Source organism: Mustela putorius, unplaced genomic scaffold, assembly GCF_011764305.1.
Source record: "Mustela putorius furo isolate JIRA1106 unplaced genomic scaffold, ASM1176430v1.1 tig00003836_pilon_pilon_pilon, whole genome shotgun sequence".
In the NCBI taxonomy this organism is placed as follows: Eukaryota; Metazoa; Chordata; class Mammalia; order Carnivora; family Mustelidae; genus Mustela; species Mustela putorius.
The window spans coordinates 27784965-27799592 of record NW_025421989.1 but is presented as its reverse complement, the minus strand read 5'-3'; the positions used below and the strand labels follow the sequence as shown (position 1 = coordinate 27799592).

Genomic DNA, 14628 nt, shown 5'->3' with positions numbered 1-14628 from the left:
GTGTTTGAGTGTCACAGAGCTCCTAGGTATCAGAGCAGGGAAGCCAGCTGCAGAGATGGAGCTGAGGAGTGAGTTCTCAGCTCAGGGTTGCCATAAACCAGAATCAGCAGCACTCAGGCCACTGCTCTTCGAGCAGGGACCCCACAAGTGGCAGGCCTCCCTGTCCTTTCTCCACTGGGAAGAGCAGTACGGGAGCATGCTGCAGGAACCTGCTGGGTTTGAAGACCCCAAATGGGGCCGTGTGCCAGAGATAGAAATGCTCAGTCACAGGCCAGGTGAGCATGGAGTGTGGCCAGAGACCAGAGATACAGGAGTGATTGCTTTTCTCCAAGGGTGCATTAAGGAATGAGACCTCGAGTTCTCAGCTCCTCTGGGCTGGCCATTTTCATTCTTGTCCAGCAAAGCTGTACAGAAAGCGTTCAGGGAACAAGGTCTATGGAGCAAACTCAGGCAGATTACTCAGCCTGGCCCCTGGCAAGGACAGTGCAATTCTTCCTTGGGAAAGACATTTGAGAATCACTGTGCCAGCACCCTGCCCACCAGAAGATCAGCAAGAACATCCAGCCAAGACCAAGTTTACCAATCAATGAGAAATGCAAAACTCCAAAACTAGGGGAATACAGCACATGGAATGCATGGCTTTCCCCCACCCCAAGATTCTTTAGTCTAACAAAATTGAATTTTTTGAAATTTTCTTTATTTTTTTCAATTTTTTCCTATTTTCTATTTCAACCAACATCTTATCAATACCGTTTTTTTAAAAAATCTTTGTTAATTTTCATTTTTACATTCATATTCTATCCTTTCATTGTATTTAACCTTATTTTTTTTGTATAAAGATATATACGTTTTTCTTTCTCTAAAATTTTGGGATATTGTTTCTTCTAACAGACCAAAATATACCCTAAATCTAGTATATGGCTTTTTTTCTAGTCTCCTACCTAATCACAATCTCTCCCCCTTTTAAAATTTTTTTCTTTCTTTTTTCAACCAACTTCTTATCAATTCCTCTTTTATAGTCTTTTAGATTTTTCATCTTTCTAGTCATATTCCATCCCCTCATTATATTACCCTTATTTTTGTATATATATATATATATATATATATAAATATACATACATATGTTTTACTTTCTTTAAAATTTTGGGAGGCAGTTTCTTCTAAACAGACCAAAATATGCCCCAAATCAATTATGTGGCTCTGTTCTGTTCACCAGTCTTAATAATAATGCATATATATATATGCATATATATATAATATTTTTTTTCCTTTCTTTTCACCTGGTTTCAGGTCTCTTTTGATTTGTTTAGTGTATGTTTTTCAGGGTCATTGTTACCCTTTTAGCATTTTGTTCTCTCATTCAGCTATGCCTTTCTGGACTAAATGACAAAGTGGAGAAACTCACTTCAGAAAAAGAACAAGAGGCAGTACTGACTACTAGGGATCCTAATCGATATGGACATTAGTAAGATGTCAGAACTAGATTTCAGAATGACAATTATAAAGATTCTAGCTGGACTTAGAAAAAGCATAGAAGATACTAGAGAATCCCTTTTTAGATAAATAAAAGAACTAAAATCTTACCAAGTTGATTTTTTTTAAATAAAGCTATTAATGAGGTGCAATAAAAAAATGGAAGCTCTTACTGCTAGGATAAATGAGACAGAAAAGAAAATTAATGATATAGAAGACCAAATGATGGAGAATAAAGAAGCTTTGAAAAAGAGAGATAAGCAACTACTGGATCAGAATGGAAGAATTCGAGAGATAAGAATTGCCATAAGATGAAACATATTAGAATAATTGGGATCCCAGAAGAAGAAAGAGAGGGGCAGAAGGTATATTGGAGCAAATTATAGCAGAGAACTTCCCTAATCTTGGGAAGGAAACAGGCATCAAAATCCAGGCACTGGATTAAAATCAATACAACTGTACTAAACTGTATTAAAATCAATATAAATAGGTCAATACCCCGTCATCTAATAGTAAAGCTTACAAGTCTCAGAGACAAAGAGAAAATCCTGAAGGCAGCTCAGGACAAGGGACCTATAACCTATAATGGTAGAAACACTAGATTGCCAGAAGACTTATCCACAGGGACCTGGGAGGCCAGAAAGGACTGGCATCTGATATATTCAGATGAGAAATGAGAAAAATGTGCAACCAAGAATACTATATTCAGCTAGGCTGTCATTGGAAAAGGAAGGAGAGATAAAAAGCTAGGACAAACAAAAACTAAAAGAATTTGCAAACACCAAGCCAGCCCTACAGAAAATATTGAAAGGGGTCCTCTAAGCAAAGAGAGAGCCTAAAAATGACATATACCAGGAAGGAACAGAGACAATATATGGTAACATTCACCTTATAGGCAATACAGTGGCACTAAATTCTTATCTTTCAATAGTTACCTGGAATGTCACTGGGCTAAAGGGCCCAACCAAAAGACACAGGGTATCAGAATGGATTAAAAAAAAAGACCCATCAATATGCTGTCTGCAAAAGACTCATTTTAGACCCAAAGATATCTCCAGACTTAAAGTGAGGGGGTAGAAAACAATTTACCATACTAATGGACATCAAAAGAAAGCTCGGGTGGCAACCCTTACATCAGACAAATTAAACTTTAAGCCAAAGACTATAATAAGAGATGAGGAAGGACAGTATATCATACTCAAAGGGTCTGTCCGACAAGAAGATCTAACAATTTAAAATATCTATGCCCCTAACATGGGAGCAGCCAACTACATAAACCAATTAATAACAAAATGAAAGAAACACATCAACAATAATATGATAATAGTAGGGGACTTTAATACTCCCCTCACTGAAATGGACAGATCATTTAAGCAAAAGATGAACAAGGAAATAAAGGCTTTAAAAGACACACTGGACTAGATGGACATCACAAATATATTCAGAAGACGGTATGGTACTGACACAAAATTAGACACCTAGGTCAATGGAACAGAATAGAGAGCCCAGAAATGGACTCTCAACTCCATGGTCAACTAATCTTTGACAATGCAGGAAAGAATGTCCAATGGAAAAGACAGTCTCCACAACAAATGGTGTTGGGAAAATTGGACAGCCACATGCAGAAAAATGAAACGACCATTTCCTTATACCACACAAAAGAATAGACTCAAAATGGATGAAAGACCTCAATGTGAGACAGGAATCAAACAAAATCCTTGAGAAGAACACAGGAAGAAACCTCTTTAACCTGAGATGTAGCAACTTCTTCCTAGAAACATTGCCAAAGATAAGGGAAACAAGGGCAAAAATGAACTATTGGGTCTTCATCAAGATCAAAAAACTTTGTACTCTAATGGAAACAGTCACCAAAACTAAAAGAGACCTGACAGAATGGGAGAGGCTTTTCACAAATGACATATCAGATAAAGGGCTAGTATCCAAAATATATAAAGAACTTATCAAACTCAACACCCAAAGGACAAATAATGCAATCAAGAAATGGGCAGAAGACATGAACAGACATTTCTGCAAAGAAGACATCTAGATGGCCAACAGACACATGAAAGAGTGTTCCACATCATTCAGCATCAGGGAAATACAAATCAAAACCACAATGAGATACCTTCTCACACCAGTCAGAATGGGTAAAATTAACCAGTCAGGAAATGACAGGTGTTGGCGAGGATGTGAAGGAAGGGGAACCCTACTACACTGTTGGTGGGAAAGGAAGCTGTGCAGCCAGTCTGGTAAACAGTATGGAGGTTCCTAAAAAAGTTTAAAATGAAGCTACCCTATGACCCAGCAATTACACTACTGGGTATTTACCCTAAAGATACAAATGTAGTGATCCAAAGGGGCACGTGCACTGGAATGTTTATAGCAGCAATGTCCACAGTAGCCAAACCATGGAAAGAGCCTATAAGTCCATCAGTAGGTGAATGGATAAAGAAGGTGTGGTGTGGTGTGTGTGTGTGTGTGTGTGTGTGTGTGTGTATACACACAATGGAGTATTATGCAGCCATCAAAAATGAAATCTTGCCATTTGCAATGATATGGATGGAACTAGAGACTATTATGCTAAGCAAAATAAGTCAATCAGAAAAAGAAATTATATGATCTTACTGATATGAGGAATTTGAGAAACAAGATGGATGATCATGGGGAAAGGAAGGAAAAATGAAACAAGATGACACCATAGAGGAGACAAATCTTGAGATTCTTAATCTCAGGAAACAAAATGAAGGTTGTTTGGGAGGGAGGGGAGAGATGGGGTGGCTGGATGATGGACATTGGGGAGGGTTGTGCTATGATGAGTGCTTTGAATTGTGTAAGATTGATGAATCACAGACCTGTACCCCTGAAGCAAAAAATACATTATATATTAATTTTTTAAAAAGAAAGAAACACAGAAAACAAAACCTATTAGTCTCAAACATAGTTTGTTAAAGGAAATGAAGAAAGGTGCTGAGGAAAAGGAGTGACCTAAAATTCTTAAGAGTACAGAGATTACCATCATGCCAATGTAGAAGTGACTCTGACTTGATGTTCCAGAATTTTGTTAAAAATCATTCTTCTGTCTTGAAAACAGTCTTTCTCATAACGTGTGTTCAGTTTTGCAGGCTCACTAGATGTTAGGATCAATTTAAAGCAATTTAAAGATGATTTTCATTTTTCTATACTTTATCAAATGCAAAGCTTACCTGAAAAATATTAAAGTATAGTAAACATTAAATATATTGTCAACTTTAATATTATTTTGTGAGTTTTGTAGTAGAATGGTTGATATTTGCAAAATATGCACAGAATCAGTAAAAGACTCATATTAATTTATTTGGAACGTTTTTTACAACCAAAAAAGAAGGTGCATCAGTTACTTGCATACTTTAAAGTTTAACACAAACATTTCCCTTGTAGATGTCCCAGTTCTAATGTAAGCATGTAAGTTATCTTCATGATTATAGTAGGCTAAATAAAGGGACTACAGTGCTAACAGCATGTTAGTTTAAGAATCATGTTTGTTAGTTTTTAATTGAATTTTGGTGTAATGAACTGATTTATCTATTCCTTAACTGTATCTTTTTTTAACAAACATTAAGTTTGTAATTCCTGTCAACATCATTTGACTGGATAAGTATGGGAATAGTTTGAGAAGAGTGGTGGATTGTGGAGAGACATTCTTATTAGAGAAATTTTTCACAAATATATCTTTTATGAAGCTTATTGTTACTATATAAGATGGGAATAAGAACTTTAGTCTCAAGAAATTTTTGGCTTTCTAGAATTTTAATGAGAGTAAGTGGGAGACTACATTGGGTACCTAGTGATGTAATTTTGTTTCCTATAGCTATGTTATGCTGAGAAGGGGAATTTCCCAATCTGCACTTATTTCCTTTTTTCTTTTTAAAAATACAACATAACCTTCTCTAAGGTTTGTTTTTATAGTTTTTCATTTAAACACAAAAATGGTTAATTAAAATTTTAGAAAATTTCACAACAAAGTATGGTAAATGATCTGACTATCATATTGGTACTATTGATTATTCATTAAAGAATCCTAATTTACTAAGATTTTGTCAGACTGTTTTTATCTGATCTTCTTACTTTAAAGTGAAAGCTTTTCAGTGTGTGAGTATGGGATTTTAAGACAATCAAGAATATTTTTTGTATTTAATCATTTGCTTTTTTTTCTCTATTTAGACTTCATTCTTTTCTAAAAAGATTTTATTTACTTATTTGACAGTGAGAGAGACAGCTAGAGAGGGAACATGAGTAGGGGGATTGGGAGAGGGAGAAGCAGGCTTCCCAGTGAGCAGGGAGCCTAATGCAGGGCTTGATCCCAGGACTCCGGGATCATGACCTGAGCTGAAGTCAGACACTTATCGACTGAGCCACCTGGTACCCCTAGACTTTATTCTTAAATTTGTTTGTAAAATAATGTTCTTGCATCTATATGTAGTCTCCTTATCAGTCGGGTATTTTTTTAAAAAGCCTGGTTTAGATAAACTGTTTTCCTTTATTTAATATTAAAATTACCAAAAGAGTAGTTGTATCAAACATTTATTTGGAAACATATATAAGCATAGTTTATTTTCCCCTTCTTTAGGCTATAAAATTGTTTCACCACAATTTCCAGAGGCGATGGTATAATATAATTATCTAATAGTGTTAGTGATGTTTTCTACATTAAACTGTGCTTCCCTTTCATTTTCTAATTATAGTTTCCTGTATGTTAATTAAGAGTCTGAAGACAATCACATTAAGGAAATGTTTAAATAAAACTAGTAATTATTAGTATATTAGACTAGAAGAATAACTCAAAACCATCATCCCTTGATTGTTAGATTATAGTGTTTAAGGTGATACTTTATAGTAAGTCTGCTAAGGACTGTAATTAAACAGAACAGACTGATAACACAGACAAGGACTCCTCTTATCTATAATATTAATTGTGTAACTGCATTTTTAGTGTTTTGCTTTATATAGCTCATTAAGTATTTCACATGAGTGATGCCTTTTGAGTTTGGGCAACCAAATTTTGTCAGATTGTTAAAGACAGGGATTATAGTCAGTTTGGCTCACCTCAAAGCCAAACCTTTCATCTTCTCTTCACATCACTGTGAAGGATTTTTAGTGGCAGTAACTCTTCTAGTTATATATTTTAATGGAAAGACATTTTGCAGCTGGTCTGTATGTGAGTGGGGCATATAAATAATACTATTTGCAGTATTTCAGCCCCTCCATTGTAAATGAGTAGCTTTCCCCATAGTTGGACTCATTTCCTCTTCTCTTATGCTTTCCTCAGTTCTGGGCAGTTGTATTTATGTCTCTTACTTCTCCATGTGACACTTGGGGATAATGGTCTACACAGAGTTCACATGCCATAAATGTTAATTGACAGACACATCATTCTTTGACTCCAGTCTCCAAACGAAAAAACTTTGTGCGTGTGTGTGTGTGTGTGTGTGCGCGCGCGCGTGTATGTGTGTGTATGTGTGTGTGTGAGAGAGAGAGAGGGAGAGGGAGAGATGGGGAGAGTGAGAAGGAGAAAGTCATAGTGGTCACTATTGTTGGAGAAAATTTATCACAAAAACAAATACGAATAGGAATCTGGCCCTTACTCTCATAATTCAGTGATGTTTAAGAATAGAAAAAAAGTTTTGGGGCGCCTGGGTGGCTCAGTGGGTTAAGCCTCTGCCTTCGGCTCAGGTCATGATCTCAGGGTCCTGGGATCGAGCCCCGCATCGGGCTCTCTGCTCAGCAGGGAGCCTGCTTCCTCGCTTCCTCCTCTCTCTCTGCCTGCCTCTCTGCCTACATGTGATCTGTCTGTCAAATAAATAAACAAAATCTTTAAAAAAAAAGTTTAAAAAAAAGCTATTTTAGTAAATTTATGTATTCACTAGGGGTATAAATTTTACATAAACCTATTAGCTTTTAAAAGCTATTATTTAAAAAATTATTTTAAAAAAGCAATTGTATAAAAATTAGTGTGGTTGAAGAAACCTCTAGAATTTAGTCTACAATACTCAGGCCTTATTTTCATGGACTTAGTAAATTTCTATTACATTCAAGGCTGTTATATTCATGCCAGATGGGCTTGTAAAGACCCTCACCTAATATGCAATAAAAATTGGAGAATATTTATTAAAACTTCATTTTGAGTTTTCATTCTAAACACAGGTTTTGCATGATTCTATTCTGGCTTCATGGCTAATGATGAATATACTTAATGAGGAATACTTCACTTTAAGTGGCAGTTCTGAAGTACTTGCATGGAAGGTGGTGCACAATTAAAATTATTCTAACAGTCTGTTATGCACTGTACACAAGTAATAAAATTAATGGATGCACTTGAAGTAATGATCCATTTCCTCTGGGTGCAATATATTTATTCATAGACTATTTCAGGGGTTGTTTAGAATACGAGATGTGAATGGATTATGATCCCTTATCCCTGAGATTCTAATGTGCTACTACAAAATGGCTTCCATAAGTATTGTTCATAATGCCTGGTGAGTTAGTGTTTGTATTCTTAAGTAGCTAACAAAAAAATTAGAAAAACAGATGCTCAAATAATTGATACTTTAAAATTTGCAGAGACCCTTAAAAAGGGTCATAAAATTTAAAATTTTCAGTTGGTTCAAGGAACATGTAATTTTATGAAATACACATAAAATAGTTACATAAAATAGTAAAATTACTCATGCTTCAGTATTCATTTGGGAAACAGTATCCTTATTTATTCTGCTAGTTTTAAGAGACTTTGTCCTAATAGATAGCTAATTCATGAATCTGAAGTATTGGCATTTATAATTTTAGTTTAAGAGATATACATGTAGTAATGTGCCATGTACCAAGGCTTTTGATCCTTCCCCCAAGTATTTTAAAGCAAACTTGAAGCAAGAGAGACTGTATGCATCCTTGTGTTTGGCTTTTTGTGTCTCTGGGTATTGCTACCCTAATGTTCATATTTGTATGAAGTAAGCTATTGATTTAGTGTTGCGTGAGTTCACAAGTACACTGAACTTATTCCTTACCTATTCTAAGCTGAGAACTCTATCAGATACTGCCTGCCAGTGAAGACCTTTTTCTCAGAGTGGTTTTGAGTTTAGAAGGACAGGTCTTCCTCCTCTTGTTGAGCAGGAAGTATATTCACATGAAACAATACAATATTTACATGTAAATCCTTCATAATAAGATATCTGATTCTCTGTGGTCAACATCTTATCTTTGCCAGTGACATGTGGAAGTTTCTGTTTTTAATTTTTGGCATAGTTGCCCTTTATCATTTTAATTGCAAATGAGAATGGATGTATGGCCAAATATTTGAAGCTTTGCTAATATACTCATGAATTTATCACCGGTTGATATGATTTCTTTTAAAAATGTCTACACACTTTCTATATCCCATATTAGTGCCATATCTTATAAAATTAGCACTAACTTTAAAAATATTAATCATTGATTTTTTTTTTATAAATGCCCCCTTTCTGTCGTTAAAAAGACCGCCCCTGACCAATTTCAAGATTTGAAATCTCTGATCTCTCTTTTCTTTTTGTTGGCTACATATTATTTGATGTAACATTGATATTTATTATTTGCCTGACATATATCAGATTTTATGTAACTGCTTCACACATGTTAACTCAGAACCCTCATAGGTATCCTATGAGACCAATTCTATTTTAGCCTCGTTTCATGGATGAGAAAAAGGAGATCCAGTGGGATCGAATAATTGAGCCTCATTTACCCATTTAGTAAAGGAAATGAAATTTGAACTCAGTTCTGCCTAATACTAGAGCTCTTACTGTGAATTTCTGTAGCTTTCTGTTCCCCTTCACCATTTATCCCAATAGGGAGATTTTTCTTATACCTATTATTGTGTTTTAATCACCCTTATTTAGTTATAAAAATCAGTATGTTAATAAGTAGAGAGTATTATAGATTTCATAGTGGATTTGTACAAAATTTGCTTTTCTCATTTATTTTAATTCCCTTTGCAGTGATGTTAGCATCTGGACACTTTCTGGCCTGACATATTGAGCTGATAGTTTTGGAGAATTATCAACAAGGATACATTAAATTCTATCCCTAGATTTTAATAGATACCACAGGACCAATTGGTAGTTCATTATAGTTTTATTTGTATTTTCTTATTAGATTAGCATGTATTATTCACATGAAAAATTACTTTATGGTTTTATTTTTTCATTTGAGAAGGGTGGCTCTTTATATGATTGACTTATGTCAGGGACAGTGAGCTCATTTCCCTTATATTTCCTTATAATTTAGAGAAATGTTAAACAATACTCAATGCAGTATCCGTTCATTAGTACCTTTAAATTACTTTAGCATCTCTGACCTGCCCAAACTGGAATTGGACCACCATGGTCTTCCTTCTTATAAGTGCTTATTCAAGTTTAACATATGCTGGGAATATTTCCTCTAAACATCTGATCATTTGTGTCCATGGCACATTTGAATAACTATATAACAACATTTCTCCCTTCAAATATTCAAATAATGTTTCAAAAATATAAGAAAGTTATCAATGCTGTTATAGCTGTATTTTAAAATGGATATACAATTTAATATTTTATATAATATAATTAAGAAAGTTACTATGTAATTTCATACATGTGTGTATGTGTGTGTAAGAACACCTAAGTTTGGCCAAGTAACTATAGAGAGTATTTTATCACACAACATTACCTGATGTTGTCACTGTTTCTTGGTATGTATAGGATAATATATAGTTGGAGTGGCATTAGTAATCACATAGCACATTATGGTAAACTTAAATAGATTGAATAATATTAAAAGACACCAAACACCTAACACATAGTAGATTCTCCAGAAAGCTAAGTAATAATGATGTGCTTATGTTTCCATTTTACCTTTGATAGATTTTTTTTCTGCTTTAGTTTTGTTATAGATGATTTTAAAATTATCAGATAAACTTCCATATTTGTAAATGATATGTAATATGAACATATTTTTTCATTTTAGAAAGGTTATTTTTAGTGCTTATTTCACTTCTTTTATTTTTATTTTTTTAAACTTTTTTTTTAAGATTTTATTTATTTATTTGACAGACAGAGATCACAAATAGGCAGAGAGGCAGGCAGAGAGAGAGAGAGAGAGTGGAGGAAGCAGGTTCCCTGCTGAGCAGAGTCCGATGTGGGGCTTGATCCCATGACTTGGGATCATGACCCGAGCCAAAGGCAGAGGCTTTAACCCACTGAGCCACCCAGGCGCCCATCACTTCTTTGGACCCATGGAAAATTGCACTGCCTTTCTATAGCAGAAGTAGAGAATTACTGCATTTTGATAAAAACTCCTTTCTTTTTTTTTATTAAAATCCAAATAATAACATTTCAGCTAATTCCCAAACTGTTTTAAAAACACAGAGGTTAGTGTTTCAATGTACATTTCAATATCATACATGATATTTAACAATTATTTGGAATCCTCCAAAAGATTTTTTGGTCCATGATCAATCTTCCAATTCCCTTCAGAGATTTGACCCTTTTTGTTTTGATTTAAATATATTCTACTCTTGTACACCTTATGTGTCCTCATTTATTATTTTATTACATGCATACTCTTGATAAGATGCATCTAATAATTTATAATCAGTAATCAAAAATTCTGTTGGTACTTCTATTTCTTTATCAGTAAATGATTTGTTCAAAATCCTTCATGAGATGAGTACTTTTAAACTTGAGACACATGGGTTTTCAGATGTCTTGCAGTCTGTGGCTTCAGTGGATATATTTTAAAAATCTTCTTTCTAGAGGGTGATAATGCTGACAGCATCAAACAAGCCTCAGAACAACTGAACAGCCGGTGGATAGAGTTCTGCCAATTGCTAAGCGAGAGACTTAACTGGCTGGAGTATCAGAACAACATCATCACTTTCTATAATCAGCTACAACAATTGGAGCAGATGACAACTACTGCTGAAAACTGGTTGAAAACCCAGCCCACCACCACAACAGAGCCAACAGTAATTAAAAGCCAGTTAAAAATGTGTAAGGTAAGATTCTTTCCTCCTTTTTGGATCATGATCAAAAGGAATTTCTTGGCAATTTCCAGAAGAATAGCAAATTATTTAATTAAAAAAACCCCTTTGAAGGGTGTAAACACAATAAAGGTCAAAATGTAAGTGAAGAAAATGAGTTCAAATAGATAATGTATGATGACTGGATCCTAAAAAAGTAGATTTAGAGTACTTACACATGGCTAATTGATTTTGTCTGTTTGCAGAATGGTGAAGCAGTTTGGGAGTATGGAAACTACACATATCCTATGAGAAATGGCCAGTAATTTGGAGCTCATTTTTATGGCAGCTCATGTGCTAAAAACAAAACTCATTCATATGTTAAAAAAGTGAAATCTACACAAACACAAGCAGTCAATGTACTGTATAATTGGATATATGAGGAAAATCTTTAAAATTGACAGTTCACTCAAATTAGGATAATTTGAGGAAGGTTTCCTTACCAAAATATTTTATCAGTGTGCTTGGAATATAGAGGAACCATAAGGCATAGTACAGTAACCCTGCATCAGAGCTGTAACTTCTGGGGCCCAAAAGGATTAGAGATAGAGAAGTTACAGAAACCCAGGAGTGGATGGGGCACCCATTGTAAAGACAGCCTTAAGAACCAGCCCCACATGCTATCACAGGAATGGATCCAGAAAAATCAATATGCTATTTTACTTTCCTCCCTGCCTCTAAAACCTGAATCTGGACAGGGATCCCCATTGGCTAGACTTAATCATTAGACACAATACAAAGAGCCCTAGTTTATAAGTGTCATTCTCCTGAGTTCTAGAAGTGGGCAGTGCATCCAGAGGGCCAAACAAGGTATAACTGACACCAAGGAACCTGAGAAAGAGATTAAAAGAGTGTGTTTACAAATGTAAGAAAACCAGAGTTACACAATAATGAAGATCACTTGAACTTTTTGTATGGTTACTATGAGCTGAATGCTTTTCTTGGAAAGTGAGAAATTGGTTAAATGAAATGGTTTCTAGGATGAACCTCAATGACAGACTGAGATGGCTACGTTTAATCTAAGAAGCAGGGAATCGAGGTTAATATGCATACTTTGAAAATAATGGTTTAAATAATGGGAGATTGAAGATGGAGAGGTGACAAGGTTTCTTTGGAGGTGGTATTAATCCCAGGAAGGGATGGGAAATTCAAAGATACTTTGAAGAGAAAAGCAGTTAAAGGACTGGAAGATTTTTTTTTATCTCATATTGGTTCTGCAGATTTACTAGGAAATGACTAAACTCAGGAAATACATTTTTAGATAAAGAATATAGGACAGAAAGGCATTGAGTTTTTTAATGCAAATATGCAAATCAAGGGAATTTCTATACTTAAAGACACATTTTGCTGTTAATAGAATTGGTGACTTTTGTTTTTCCTATGAATCCATGGAATACTCCACCTACATTATTTCTTGTAACAAAATTTGATGATCTTACCTTAACCTGTTTGTTGAAATTCAGGTATAAAAATTAACCATAAAATCTAAAAAATACATTCACCCATAGAATAAATAGTCAATATCCCTAGTGTTGCTGAGAGTGATACTAAGTGTATTAACTTGGTTCAACTGCCTGACAGATACCACAGGGTAATTGGTGGCTTAAACACAACCACTTCCAAAGAGCTGAAGGAAGGCCAATGTGAATACTGGACAGAAAGGGTGAGGGGTGGGGATAAGATAAAAGAGTCCAAAAGACAGGCATATAAGAGACAAAGCAAGGACTCTTGGGACCTGGAGTATTTTGGTCTTTATCTGAGGAACAAATGGAGATCATTGGTGGTTAACAAATCTTAAATATTCTCTCGAGGTTGAGGAAGTCATCCTGAGTGAAATTATTTCATTTTTCTGCATTCAGTCAGAAGATTCCAAATTTTGATGACGTAATTCCATTCTTCTTCATCACACCTTACTCTTTTTCTCTGCACCTTTGGTTGCTATTAACTTGATGAGTCACCTGGGGTAAAATATTTAGCAGGATGAGCTCAGACTCATTCACACAAAAGCTAACATATTATTTTGCTATGATTAATGCTAGGTAAATAAATTATTCTATCTTGTTTATCAGTGCATTCTGTTATTTGGAGATTTTTTTTTTTTTAAGATTAGACAGTAGTGTTAGCTCCAAATATAATGCTTGCCAGAACTGGTTCTTCTTATGGGGGTTAGAGAACTCTTTGGGAATTGGAAGAAATCCACGGACTCTTTTCCAAGAAAAATGAAAAAGTTTTTCCATCAGATAAACACAAAATTTGAAGGATAAACAGACTCAGGGAAAATGCCTTACTCAGGAGGACTAACCACATTAAGGCCCTTTTTGTGGAAATAATGAATAATTGCTAACATCTTTTAAATGTTAAATATTTCAAGTCAAAATGATCTCTCCTAAGACTTACTCTCAGAACATTAAGGTCCGAATTGAACATTTGCCCAAATGTTTTATTAGTTTCCAAGTCCCCTTTGTTTTACAGAACACACTTTACTATACTGCAGGTTCCTTCGATAGCCCCCTAAACAGGAAGAATGACGGCCCTCCATCTGGCCAAATGTAAATCAGGTTCTTAAATGTTTCACAGCAGATGTCAATGCTACCATTTGTAAGCCTAGTGTACAAAGTGCATGTCTTAATTCTATAATCAAAAACACGGAGTATTACCCTTTAGCTCTTGTCTTATCCTTCACATGTTGATATGCACCTACCTTCTAGCTCTTGACTGAGAGGCTTTATATTAGAATGGGAGATAGGGTCTTCCCCCTATTTATATACATGGCTTTCATTTTCACCTACCAAAATAATTTAGTTATCAGAGGTTAACCTACCTGAATCATTTCTTATGTTATAACCACATAGCAACATTCCTCTGCAAGTTATCTTTTATCTCCTAAAATTGTTAACAAAATGACAGTGCCCAGCAGGTAGTCCTGCTCCTATGAAAGAACCTTGGGATATATTTATCTTACTAAATCCTAACACAAAACTTACTCTCTCTAAAACAGTATGCATGCATCCAAAAACTAACTTGTTCTTTTTTTTTCTTTTTTTCTTTTTCTTTTCACTTTGATTCCCGGAAGCTCAGATTTACATTTAGTT

At 34.9% G+C, this 14628-nt stretch overlaps 1 protein-coding gene across 3 annotated transcripts in view; it reads left to right on the top strand.

Annotated features, from left to right (window-relative positions):
* Nucleotides 1–14628, top strand: part of DMD (dystrophin) — a 2119021-nt gene that overhangs the window by 692651 nt on the left and 1411742 nt on the right. For all 3 annotated transcript variants that reach the window (XM_045089435.1, XM_045089434.1, XM_045089436.1), the window contains exon 20: nucleotides 11271–11512. In XM_045089435.1, the coding sequence (XP_044945370.1) occupies nucleotides 11271–11512 (242 nt within the window). The remainder of the gene's footprint in view (nucleotides 1–11270; nucleotides 11513–14628) is intronic.